We start from the raw sequence: 14668 nt of genomic DNA, 5'->3' as shown, positions 1-14668 counted from the left end.
TATTGTAAAGTGTCACCATTAACACAGATAGCAACTAATGCTGACTATTTTTCATAATGCATTCTGGGAATTTCAAAGGAATGAACAGTTCAGTGCACCGGGCAGTCCTAGAAACGGCACACTCCTTGTCCAGTGCACTTGTGGATTGAGACAAAGGGGGGATTCAGTACGAATGAATTGTGCCCATTCATTGCACTGTTAATTTGCATGTGCTGTCTGTGTTGTCTTATTGTGCCCGATTCACTAAAGGAATTACACAAATCAGGTAACGCCGCACACGCGCCCACAAAATTAGTGCCAAATGCAATTTTCACTGCGCAATTCCCTATCTTGCAGTGCTAGATTACAAAGGATACGGCAGAGCACACAAACCAGCACCACTGAGATCCACACCTGAATCAGCTCTTTAAAATGCTGAAAGTGTACACACTACACCTCACGTCTGGATATATGCCCGTTTATAACATTTTCCTTCATCATTTGATGAATAACTGCCATGATCAATACAAGACATAAACAAACATCTCTTTTCAATGAAATTCATCTCACCCCCTGCTTTCCAACATTAATTGCACCAAGCAAATAGCTCTGTGTTTTTATGAATAAATCTATAATAAGTCTAATTTACACAAAAGGAGGCAAGTTTGCGCTGACAAGAATGACAATGATTTACTCAAGACTCAAGGCGGGTTCTCAAATCTGTGATGTTTTTGCAGTACAATGCCACAATCAAGTGCTCTTTGTTTAATCTGAGTTTTGTTTTCTAAACCATTTCCCCTTATTTTGCTTTATTAAATAGGACAACTGTGAATTGAGTGACAGGAAAGTAGATTTAGGCTCAATCCCAATTCACCCCTTGCCCCTACCCCTTGTTTTCGAGTGTACCCTTTGACCCTTAAAACAGAATTACAATGGCCAAGGGGTTGAAATATTCCCCTACGAAATGGAACAACCCTTCATAAACCCGATACGTCATCAGTCGTCGATGATGGCTCTGACGTTATGGAAGCGACGAGGTTTTACAGGATTTCTTCATGACAACGACTGACAACGATACCAATATGCCGTCCTCCACTGTGGCAATCTCTGTCGTATGAGCTGCTGGTTGTGTAAAGTGAAAGTAAATGTTTCAATGTCAAATACATGGCTATAATTGAGTTATTGACGGTGTTGTGTTTACACGATAACCACGCGATGCCGGACTGATTCACTCGCTTTATAAAGACATGTGAGAACAAATGCTTTTTACTTTAGTTTAGCTTCATTAACGTTACAAGGTAACTAACGTTAGTAGCGAAGCAAGCAACACTGTCTGCCTGGTTACCGAGGCAAACATAGCGGCTGAATTAGCGATCTCTTTTTTTATGATTGTTTTGAAGAAAACCACCATATTAGGAAATACATACATTTGTGACTTTCTTTCACTGTTTGTGAAGCCATCTTGCCGGTGATTCGCGATGCATTCTAGGAACTTTCCCGTAGGCCTCCGTTCGGAGTGTGCCTCTGAAAAATCTCTGTTTCAAGGGCTATGTAGCCCTACCCCTTCGCCCTACCCCTCTATCGCAACAAGAATCGGGACACCTTACCCCTAGACGTGAACGCGCAAAACGGAGGGTTAGGGCCAAGGGGTAGGGGCAAGGGGTGAGCCTTAAAGGTAGTGTAGGCAATTTCAGCATTTTCTAGCAATAGCAAGCTAGCTTTGTAAGCATAAGATCCCACCCTCCCTCCAGAGTGTCTCCAAAGCAATGCCTCCTTTAAAACACATGAACACACACAGCCAGAGCAAAATCTGCAAAGCGCCACGAGAGACGGAGTTAAATTACCTCATGTCTCAACATTACAATAATAATGAATGTGAAGAACTCACAGAGCTTTAGTTGTACCACCTGACTGCTGCAGATTCATTTCAGATGTGATTGCGCCGACATAGGAATGCATAAATCCGAGTCTGAGGTCGCGAACAGCGCCAGGTTGAACGTCACGGGTTGCCATCTTGAAATTACGGCTACGACATGGCGTGAACGCAGCATAAGCTCGTTGTTTTGGTTCAGGAGGAACTGTAAGGCGGCGGCTGCTGTTTGTTTGCGAATCTTGCGATGCTCAGTGACTGACGTCTGTCTACAACTCTTCATAGTCTTACGGAACGCCCTGATGAAGTGCGGTGAAGTTATGCAAATACATGTTGACAGAACATGTTGATCAGTGCATTCAGACCGAATGTAAAGATTACAATGCCTACAATACCTTTAAATGTACCAATTGGCCAAAACTAACTTTTTGGGGCCACTGAAGTTTCTTAGACAAATAACAAAAAGATTACGTAACAGAGATATTGAATTTATGGCCGGTGGCTTTTATGAAGTTTTTCTTCCTGAGCGACTGTAGTCTGAAAATGTTCACCTTGTAGTCAACCACCGTCCTTACTTTCAGTGAGTTTTTCATTATCACAAACACCTTGCGCTTGCTCTCCGGGGATTTAGTCTTGGCACCCCGTAAAGCTGCTTTGGGACCATTTTCATTATTACAAATGCTATATAAATAAAGCCAAAGAAGCAACAAATTTACCCTTCACCTGATGTCACCCTGGAAGTATTTCAGAGACCAGTGATTCTCACATTAAAACTCTGAGTAAAAGCTACGCTCGCGGCTTCGACTCGACACCAGCAGAGACACAATTTTAGCTTTGTATATGTGAGGCTGAAGTTGTTTTTTCTAAGTGGAGAGCTCTGATGTTGAGGCAACTCATTTCAGAGGCTAAGAGGAAGAGGTCTGGGCCCAGATGAAGATAAATGGCATGTGTAAAGCTGATTAGAGAAAGAGAGAGAGAGCGAATGCAGATATAAAGTAAAAAAAAAAAAAAAAAAAGCTAAACCGAAAAGAGGGGGAGAGAGAGTGCCTTGTCTTAGGAGGACTGTAATTATCTCTCAGAAAAGAAGGCAACACTACATGATTCTACGACTGCTGCTCTGTGGGAAGTAACAGAAAAATTCTTCCACAAAAAGGCATTCCTTGCTTCAAAGCTCCAGTTTACATTATGTTTGAAGACAATTTATGAGGGAATTAGCTCTTCTGGTAAACTAAACTCGGATGTTCCCGATGGTAAATCATTTTACATATCTGCACCAATTATCACAGATACTTTGACAGAGCTAAAATATACAAGCTGACATATACTTCATTCCACTCCAGATTATATTGATCAAGCTAAAATAATCTTTAATAATATTTTTTGCCTTCCTTATGTGAAAAACGTAAAATATCATTGTTATTTAAAGGCCCACTGAATTGCCTTGGAACGCGCAGCTTTGTATGATGAGTTGACGTAATTTCCACTGAAACAGGAAGCTAAGGCGGGAAATATTGAATGGCTCCTCCCCCTTTTTCAAATAGCCAATATCGTTTAGTTTACCTCAAAGACTGCAAGTCGTACTTGACAGCACCATGGCAGCAAATCCGAGCGCTGATGATACGTTTTATTCTACAGAGCATTTGATTGGACAGAAGATGTGATGAGAAGCTGAAGTCAAAAAAATCATTCTCAATATTAAAGAATTGCAGAGATCACGCACACACACACACACACACACACACATACACACACACACACACACACACATACATATATAACGATAACAGCACACAGAAACTATATAGTTGGAATCATTTTCGGAACGATTTTATCCAGTTGATGAACGATAAAAACACTGACAGCCAATCAGAATCCATCCTGCTGTAACGAGCTTGCGCATTTAAAGCGGTAGTCAAGCATGCGCTTATAATAAACAGAACGATATTGCTCGCTGGTGTGGGCGCTAATATAGTTATCTTTATAGTTAACTTTATAGTTAGCGTTCTTGGGTGTGAACGGGCCTTAAAGGAACACGCCGACTTTTTGGGACTTTAGCTTATTCACTGTATCCCCCAGAGTTAGATAAAACCATACATACCCTTTTCATCTCCGTGCGTGCCATAACTCTGTCTGACGCACCAACCGCTAGCCTAGCTTAGCACAAAGACTGGAGGTAAACGGCTCCAGCTAGCATACTGCTCCCAATAAGTGACAAAATAATGCCAACAATTTCCTATTTACATGTTGTGATTTGTATAGACACAGCGTGTACAAATAACAAGGTCACATGAGACACAACCATCTTCTAACCGTATACATACTGGGCACTATATTCTCAGAAGGCGAAGCACTGCTACTTCTGCGGCGTGATTTGCTCGCAGCACCTAAGAAGCCCCGTGGTGAGGAGCAGAGAGTTCGCTCAGAGTGTTGCCAGTCTTTGTGCTAAGCTAGGCTAGCGGTGGGTGCGTCAGACAGAGTTACGGCACACACGGAGATGAAAAGGGTATGTATGGACTTATCTAACTCTGGGAGATACGGTGAATAAGATAAATTCCCCAAAAGTCGGCGTGTTCCTTTAAGGCTAACATAATCATGCTAAAATCTAAAAACTTACATTTCAGGGGACCTTTAACTGCCAAACTCTCAACGACATTGTCACTCTTACTAGAGGTCCTTGAGCAACACTCAAGCAAAAACTTGCCATTTAAAGAAAATCCCTGTCCTGGATCAAAACCAATGCCATAATATGTTGTCATAACCTGTCCCACAACTCAACTGTTTACATGACAGTATCGCAGAAACGACACAGATCAATTAAGGCACGAGTAAGCGGTGAGTGACGGTAAGTTCATGCTCATCCAATCTTTCCAGTTGTAATGACGCTTAGGGGTGAGAGGCAGTTCTTCACCTACTGACTGAACGCAGAGGCACAGGGGGAGATTGATCCCATTCTCTGGCCCCCCGAGGACCTCAGGACCGGCGTAATGACAGTGCTTCACTCTCCCTGAGATGGTCTGTCTCGGCCCTTGCTAACAGCTGGCTAAGGAAACAGATAAGCTACCTGAGGCTGGAAGGGCGACCTTGACACTTATTGACGCAATAAAAGTGATGTTCTTCTAAAGGTGACATACAAAAGTGGTAGGTGTTTTATTCTGCTACTGTAGATGTTAAATGGCTCTTAAAGTCAACATGAAGTCAACACTGACCTTATTTACTTCTTCAATACATTTCCCAGGTCATTCTGTCCGCAATTCTTCAGCGCATGTTATTTCAAAGAGATTTTTTTTTCATAATCTAGCAAAATGTAACTCTCAGGCTACGTCTACATTAATCCGGATACCTTGGAAAACGGCGTTTTTGCTTCAAAACACTCCATCCACACTAGTGTTTTCCCAAAGTTTGTGGGAAAACGCCAAATTAACCTTAGTGTGCATGTGAAAAACCTTATAATGCTTACTTAGGTTATACAGACATCATAAAGTTCTCATGCTATTCTTCCGGCAGGGTCATTTTATTTAGCAAAATATCTCACCATTCACTGATGCGCTGGGTCGCACTCACTCACCATTATATGTTTGGTCTAAAACTTAAATTTTATGTCATCTTTGCAGGACTGTACAAAAGCCGCGTTTACACCGCAGGAACTTTGCCAAGGATCTAGGGACTTTGGGGCAGTACTCGATGTGTTTCCGGGTCTAGATGAAGTTCTGGGTAAAAATCCCCCCCTCAGAAAGTCCCTGCTGGCGAGGTAGTACTTTTTCAAAGTTCAGAAACTTTTGGGGGTGGGACTTGGGCTCTGAACATGCTGATTGGTTGAGTTCATGCCGCATTTTGATTGGTTGACTCATTTTATTTTAAGCACCATTTTAAAAAATCGGTTGCTGTGCTATTCGAATCAACAATGGAGTTTAAAAAATAGGACCGATGACGAGGTTCAAGGCTTTATAAAGCTTAAATTCAGAGGATGAAATCCAGCATTAACTGGAAAGTTGCACCCAGTCCTCCGTCACTGGACTAATTTGCCTAATCTTCACGGTACTTTAAACCACGATGGAAACGCAGACAGCAACAGGTCTGGGGGGCTCCTGGGGCAAATTGTTCCGGGTAATTTTAATAATCCAATCTTATAGAAAAAAAAGTGCTTTCAAACAAAAAAGTATTAGTGTGGACAAGGCCTCAAAAACAATTTTTGCTTTCGCCACACTTGCAGGAAATGTCAGCCAATAGCCAAAATGTTAGCCAACAGTTGATAGACCCTTTATAAAATCTTAGTAACAACTGCAATAGTTATGCAGTTATGTTAATGTAATAAACGTTATGGCAATGATAACAAATGAAGCCATATTTGAAAAAGTAGAATTGCCAATTGGATATGCTGAGATGCTCTTTGAAGGTAAATATGACCTTTAACCTCCACGTCCGGGTCACCATTTTGGTTCTCAGCAGGCAGAAACGTAAATACATATGTACTGATTGCCTGCATGGGCAAAAACAATCACCCTTTCCTCAATTAACAGCTAATTCACATTCAGTTCAGGCTCAATTTGGGGTATGTAATGACACGTTTTTACAATCCAAGTACCAGTGGACAAAACTAATCCCTACCTTGTTGAAAATTCAGTTTTACTTGTAATATGCAGTTATTTCCTACAGTTTTTTTTAGGGAGGGGGTACAAGTATGCTTTAAATTTAGCCAGGGTTTCATTGCTAAATGACAAGAAAGTGCATATAATAATTGAATAATTAAATAATACTTATGTAAATTATATTTATTCAAACATTTGATATATTCAATTAAACATGTATATACTCTCAACGTAAAAAGATGTTAACAAACATTTTCTCAATAATTCGATGGTAATATAAACATATTATGAAAGTAAAATGGGTAACGAACACCAAATCATGTTGACTTTAAAAGTAGCACAGGCATATTTCAAACGCTTTTTCAAAAGTTTTTGATATAACTCACCTTTAACATCCTAACTTTAATCCTAAAAGGAATATTTTAATGAAGCATTTAAAGGGGAAAAAAAAGTTACATAACCCTGATCGCAAGCGTTCCTTCAAACCAATTCCAGCTGAACCCGAGGGGAAAGCAGGAGATGTGTAAATATTGGACGAGCACCTCAGCATCCTTTAGCCCTGCGTTTAAAAAGTTGACAAAATCTGAAATCCTTGTGGGGACATGTCTTAGTCCGCATGAAGAAAACAGCTTATAAATCATCCTAAGTGATGTTGTTTGAAAATGTAAAAATGGGTAGCTTTAGGCTTCGGGGATAGAATATAACAATTTGTACAGTATAAAAATCTTTACGTCTATGGAAAGTCCCCATAAAACATGAAAACACAACATGTGTGTGTGTGTGTGTGTGGGCTCTGATTGGGCCTTTACCTTGTACGGCTCACCAAACAGATTAAATCCGGTGGAGAACAAGTCTTCATCCTGCTGCACTTCCTGTGTCCTTCGCTCCCACTCCTTCTTCTTCAGCGCCGAGCGGTCCTGCTCGTAATGACTGCGGGAAGCGGGAGAGAAAGAACGATAGAGAGTAAGAGCGTGATTCGAGTTGGCATGCGAGAAATCGACGGCGAAAAAACCCTGCCTGTAAGAGATTCAAGGGAAGCCCTTATCTGTCTAATAGGCCCGAGCTGACACTAAGCAGATGAGGGGAGCGTGGCGGAGGAGATAAAGTAACTGGATTGGTGCGCGGATGCTTTGCAGGAACAGACAGGAGACTGCCAGGAAGAGGCAGCTCGGTTTGAAATGCTGGAAGAAGGGCTGGAGCCTCGGGGAGCGTTTATTTAGATTCGAAGGACCTCGTATGGCAATCAGTGTGGGGGATTGTTACAGGAAATTCAAGCTTGTTTTAAACAAAGGCAGATGTCATACTGTGGAGTAAATGATTTCACAAATGAAAAAAACCCAAGCATCTCCCTCTGAGGGACTCTGTCAGCCTCGTGTTTTTCTTTACATTCATTAAAATGAAGACTTCATGAGCGGTTCCTAGCACACCTCTCTCTCTCTCTCTCTCTCTCTCTCCCAGGCCTTGTTTGAGTTATTTAACGTCCAGATGACTTGCAGTTTAAGAAACTTCATGTATTAGCGATGGAAACAAACACGAGGGTGCTAAGCTGAGCGAGTGTGATGGTGGCGGTGACTGGTTGGCCCTGGGGCCGGCGTTAAAGGCTGACAGTGTCTGATTAGGGCCTGTAGACTCGGTTCCTGCCATTATCATAATGTAGAATGGCCCCCGAGTTAGCGCAGAACTCCCTCGGGAACAGACACGCTCCACAGCCGCTAGCTGTAGCATTAGCATCGGTCCCTGAGGGGGAACAACGGCGTGACAGAAACGGTGGGTTTTCACTCAGTGGCCCCCTTGTTATGTTGTGACATATATGAGTGTGTGTTAGAGCTTGCCTGTTCATTTGTTCTCTCACTCACTGAAGGCTTTATGACACGCTTCAAAAGATATGTTATTCCTTTAAAAAATAAATTAGCAAGCTAACAATCAAATTTAGGGTGAAGGATCTAACACGTTGGAAGGTAATTGTGACTGATTCTTGCTGTTACGTTGTTACTTGCTCTATTTTGTAAGTGATCAAATACAAAAATAATAATTAAAAAATAGCAATAAACTCAGAAGAAAATTGGCCAAATAGTTTGTGATTATATACCAATATGTCAAAATTATTGTATTGTTATTATTATTAGTAGTAGTAGTAGTAGTATCAAATAGATTAAATAAAATAAAAAACAATTTGGCAAAATAGTTTATGATTATATATATAATTATGGCTATAATTAATAGTAATAATAATTATTATTATTAATAAATAAATAAAATAAAATAAGAAACAGTTTGCCCAAATAATTTGAGTTTATGATTTTATTGAGTATATATCAATATGACTACATTATTATTATTATTATTATTAAACAAAATAAGAAACGATTTGGTTGAATATTTTGTGAATATATATTACTACAACAACAATAATAATAATAATAACTAAATAAATACAACAAGGAACGATTTGGCCAAAAATGTTGTTAATACAATATGACTGTAAGAAATAAATAGTTCTATTGATATTTTGTAAAAAAAAAATAAAAAAAAATGTTACTATAGTACAAATGCAGTAACTTAGTTGTAGCTACCAATGTAATAAAAAAATGAAATAAATTGTTAATATTTAAATTAATTATCCATATTAATTTATTATGAGTAATAACGATAATTGTGGTAATTATGTTTGGTCACGGTTAACATTTCAAATTGTCTCCTGAAGGCTATGTAACAAAAATGTTGCTATTCTAACCCATGACTTTCTATTTTCCAATTTGAAAATGACTATTATTTAGATTTTTTTTGCTGACAGAATCCTTGCTTTCATCTAATGTCAACATTGCTAAAACCCAAGATACCTCAAACACATGTTTCCTCAGCCCCTGCTAATAGGACACTTTCCCAGAGCAACACACAGTGGTCCAGCTCTTTTTAGGTGATGGATAGCAGAACTGGAGACCTGGAGATCTGGAACCGTCCCGTCTCCAGTCGTCCTGCGCACACCTCCCAGTCCTGAGGCTTACACCACAGCATTTAATCCATCACAAAATTATTCCAGAAGGCGGGAGATGTTACGGTGCGAGAAAAACGAGGCCTGGTCTAAGGGTGACAGGTGCTTCTTCTGAGGGGTCGAGGGAAAAATAAGTGACAAAGAAAAGTGGGAATAAATACAGCGACGAGAGATTGACGGTGCTTCCCAGGCCTTAATGACAGCAAGATGTCAGTTATCTTTATGTCAGCTCGCGGGGCACACCTGACACGGACACCTGACAGGACGATAAATCAAATTTACAGCTGTCAGTGGCAGAGCCTTGCAGACACTAGGGTCCCTTGACACTGCATTACTCTTCAAATGCAGAGCGCTGCGTTGGCCAGTCAGAGGTTGCTATAGACCATTAAGAAACTAAAGATGAACGCTGAGGTGCAAATAACCCCTAGTTATGGCTCCGGCAGTGCAAGACAAGTTAACAGTGTGAAGACAATGTGATATACACGCATGTTTTCTTGCTATGAAACCTGCAGATATTAGGGTATTCATAAATTCTTACAAAAATAACAAAACGTTTTATTGTTGCTGTCAAAGTTAACATCTGTACTTACTGCACTTTAACATTTACCCTAATGTTACTATTTTATAATTCCAGAAAATGTAGAACAGCATCGCCCACCTTTTCAGCGGAGTTGGTTCCGGAAACGTTAAATCGCTACAAGCCATGAACCATGCAAGCCAACCAGAATCATAACCTTACAAACTTTGATTTGAAGCAGAAAAATAATGTGAAAATCAGACAAGAATACAAAGCTAAAAGACTGGGTACTCAATGGCTTTAGTGAAAGAACTACAATCCCATGAAGCATTGCAAAAAAAAATACATATATCTATACAGTATATATGATTGGATACATTAATAAAAAATGTATTCCTCATAAAATAAATGTTAACTGAAATAAAACATCGAAAAATTAGAATATCGTAAGTTAATTTATTTCAGTAATTGAACATAAAAGGGGAAACTAATATATTATATAGACTCATTACATGCAAAGTGAGATATTTCAAGGCTTTATTTGTTATAATTTTAATGATTATGGGCTACAGCTTATGAAAACCCCAAATTCAAAATTAGAATATTGTGCAAAGGTTTTAGTTGTAAGCCATAATCATCAAAATTATAACACATAAAGGCTTGAAATGTCTCACTTTGCATGTAATGAGTCTATATAATATATAGTTTCACCTTTTAAGTTGCATTACTGAATTAAATGAACTTTTGCACAATAATCAATTTTTTTGAGTTTCACCTGTAGGCTATATATATATATATATATATATATATATATATATATATATATATATATATCAAACTTGTTTTATTACAATTAACGTTTATATAACAACTATATAAATTATATTTAGAAATGTAAAAAAAAAAAAAAAATGCTAAAACTTTAACGAATTAATATGTTAAAAATGTTTTTTAATAATTATTTTATAAAAAAAAGTAGCTACAATATTATCTCAATGATACTACAATGACACTGACAACAATCTCACAGCAAGCACAAAGCAAACCCTGGCAACCTCTCAGAACACCCGAGCATCGTGACACTGAGTCTCGCACAGGCAGTAAGACACTATTTCATCTCCTCTACCGTAATGTTTGTTTTCCTTGATTTTTTGTACAGTCAATAATTTTCTCTTCCCATGTTTCCGAGAAGGCGCTGCTGCCCACCTTCCTTCCTTCCTTCCTTCCTTCCTTCCACTGAGAAAACGGCAGTAATATATTCAAACTTCACATGAACACACATCACCAAAATCTCTTCAGGCCACATATTCAGTCGTATCCGTGTGTTGACAACACGCTGAATGTTAAACAGCGGTGCCCGGGCGGTTTATTACAGTCGTGTTGTCGGTGGCATGATTAGGTTCTGGAACATGTGGCATTGGCAGTTTTCTCCTTCCATTCTTCCCGTACTCCACCTCTCCTCTGCCTCTTCCTAACACCACTGCATGAGAGGGGGGAAATGAACAGCGATATCCATGGAAAAGCCAATGAATTTAATCTTAGCTGAGCTTTGCTGCATTTGAAAGATAACCAAATAGAGCGCCTGCATGGCTCTCCCTCCTCTCCCCCCCCGGTGAAAAGCCTCCCATAGAGAAATAATGTAATAAACAGCCGACGAGTGCCACTGTTATTAGAACGAAGCCGCCGCCACAACAGTGGGCCTGATTTCTGATTTAAAGCGGCAATTATTAATTTGAAGCACAGGCTAATTAAAACTACAGCTAAGCGTTTAGCCTCTTGTTACAATTATTTTGGAGGATTGTAATTATATGGAGCTGCTTATCTCACACATTAAGGCATTGACAGAAGAGGTGGAGATCTCCTCTCATTTATTCCTGATTTATCAGCGTTGGGATGAGATTGATGCGAGAAAGATATGCGGTCGTTCATCAGGAGGATGCTGGGGTTTGTCTGGAGGGTCTAGCCTGAGGGAGAACCCAGCTCAGACTGGGAATACTCCTTTTTTTTCACTTTCTCTCCTTTCTGTTTCCTTCGCTGCTTTTTTAGTGACGTTAACTATGGATGATGCGAATATGCTTTCCTTGACATAAAATACTGTAAACAAAACATACATTGCTTTTCAATAAAATGAGTGATCAGTGGATACAATAAAACGGTAACACTTTACAATAACACTTTATTTTACAGTGTCCTTGTTACATATGTTACATGTACTTGCCAGTTCAGTAAATAAACAAATGTTTTTATTGTGATAAAATATCTATCTATCTATCCATCCATCCACCCATCCATCCATCCACCCATCCATCCATCCATCCATCCATCCATCCATCCATCCATCCAGCTATCTATCTATCTATCTATCTATCTATCTATCTATCTATCTATCTATCTATCTATCTATCTATCTATCTATCTATCTATCTATCTATCTATCTATCTATCTCTCTATCTATCTATCTATCTATCTATCTATCTATCTATCTATCTATCTATCTATCTATCTAGGCTATATATTCTTGAGTCTCTTATGCTCACCAAAGCTGCATTTATTTGATCAAAAGGCAATAATGTGAAATATTATTGCAATTTAAAAGAACTGTTTTCTATTTTACTATATTTTAAAATGTATTTTACCCCTGTGATCAAAGCTGCATTTTCAGCATCATTACTCCAGTCTTCAGTGTCACATGATTCTTCAGAAATCATTCTCATATGATGATTTGCTGCTCAAGAAACATTTCTTATCATTATCAACGTTTAAAATTAAATTAAATTTTCTTAATAAACTGTGATACTCTTTTTTTCAGAAAGCGGTTTACCAGAACACTAGCATTTATTTGAAACAGCAATCTTGTTTACATTATAAATAGTCACTTTTGATCAATCTAATGTGTCCTTACTGAATAAAAGTATTCATTTTAAATATATATATATATGTAAAAAAATTCTGACCTCAAACTTTTTACAGTATGTATACACATTAATAAAATTATAAATTGTAATATAAATGTTCTTTCGATTTAAATTTGACTTGGATCTTTCTCTGCAGTCGTGAGTCTCCCCGACATTGACATCCACACTGTATTCTTGCTAAACTGCGGTGGTTTTTCAGGATTCTTCGATGAATAGAAAGTTCAAAAGAACACCATTTATATGGCATTGAAACCTTTTCTAACATTATAAATGTCTTGACTGGCAATTTTTGATCTATTTAATGCGTCTTTGCTGAATAAAACTATTAAATGTGCTGAATGTGTATTTTTTTTTTTTTTTTTTTACTGTACAAAAGCATAAAAAGGTTATACTATATTTAAAGGTGCAGCACTTAAATGTATAATTACACTCTAACACCGAGTAATACTAATTAGGATTGGATGAGGGTTTGGTTTAGGGTTAGTTGCATGTAATGACGCACAATTTATAGTTATTACTATGTAACTATGCAACATTTAACAATGTTTAAAATAAAGTGCTGCCCATAAAAATACCCATGAGTTAGGAAACATGCTAAGTTCAAATACGTGTTTTCTCCGAAAAGCAATGATACAGCCAGTTAAGATAATAGATATCACCATGAAACGTCCTCAGTTGATTACTTACACAAGTATATTAAAAAAAATTGTATGTTTAATTATGCAATTTAGGCATTATCTCATTAAATATGCACAATTTTGCATATATTTTCGGTAGATAGATCTGAACATATGATAAAGCCAGGTGCAAAATTATTTTTTCTTCATTTTATTACACACTAGATGAAAAAAGATGTTCAGAGGGATTTCAGGATATATGCTTTCATTACCTAGGAAATCAAAATATACTGTCCATAGCCTTAAATCAATCAATTTTCGCCATATTTTTTTATTAAAATGTCACATAAATCAGGCCAGGAATAATTTATTAACAAATCCCTCTGAAAATATCTACAGAATACTGCTAAGTGTATAACTGGAGAGTTTGGTGTACACCAGTGCTACATAGGCTGAGATGTGTGTGTCACTGGAGAATGACAGAAAAACTCATTTTGAGAAAAAGGCATTTAAAGATTTGTAATGTAAAAATTCATACTTTTTTAGTGGAAACAATTATTTACAGACACAATATCTTATCAAATCATTAGCAACAACAATACAAACCACCTAAATCACATCAAAACTTATAAACACAGCATCTATGGCCTTCAACTGAACAGAAAAGCAGTCAAAAACACACATCTAAATGTCAGCGTGCCTCACGTGATGCATCTGAACGAATCACGTTGTCAGAAATTGACATCAGCCAATGAGATTTCGCTTTTTTGAGTTAAATGCCCATTATACTTTCACGATTGGTTGCTGATAAAAAAGAAATCACCATATTTGGATCCGACAGCATTGTACAGAAGAGAGAGAGCTTTCCAGCGGTGTGTGAGATTAAAGGAAGCAGACAGAGATCAGCGCGTTGATTAAGAACGCCAACTTTTCTTGAATTTCGGCGAAATCTACAGACGCAAAGTGTAGTAAAATAAAGACCTAAATGTGTATTTTGGACTTTTTTTGCCTTCAAAATCTGTGTTCCATGTCGGAATGTCTGATTTTGTTTTAGTCTGTGTGATCCCGCCCATTACCAGTTTACCCAATAGTATTTGCCAGTTGGTGGAAAACAAAGTATTACAGCCACTGAAGTGAGCAAACGAAGGTCATAAATTGCAGATTGCACCCGACCTAAAAAGCCTCGGCAAT

General features: G+C 38.2%; 1 protein-coding gene across 1 annotated transcript in view; it reads right to left on the bottom strand.

Moving 5' to 3' along the window:
• Window positions 1-14668, bottom strand: part of aff2 (AF4/FMR2 family, member 2) — a 229136-nt gene that overhangs the window by 165936 nt on the left and 48532 nt on the right. Inside the window, exon 2 of the mRNA XM_079631376.1 lies at window positions 7245-7365. Coding sequence (XP_079487502.1) covers window positions 7245-7365 — 121 coding nt within the window. The remainder of the gene's footprint in view (window positions 1-7244; window positions 7366-14668) is intronic.

The sequence above is a fragment of the Phoxinus phoxinus genome (genome assembly GCF_949152265.1).
Source record: "Phoxinus phoxinus genome assembly, chromosome: 12".
NCBI lineage: Eukaryota > Metazoa > Chordata > Actinopteri > Cypriniformes > Leuciscidae > Phoxinus > Phoxinus phoxinus.
Note: the sequence above shows the minus strand (reverse complement) of the source record. Positions and strands in the feature narration are given on the sequence as shown.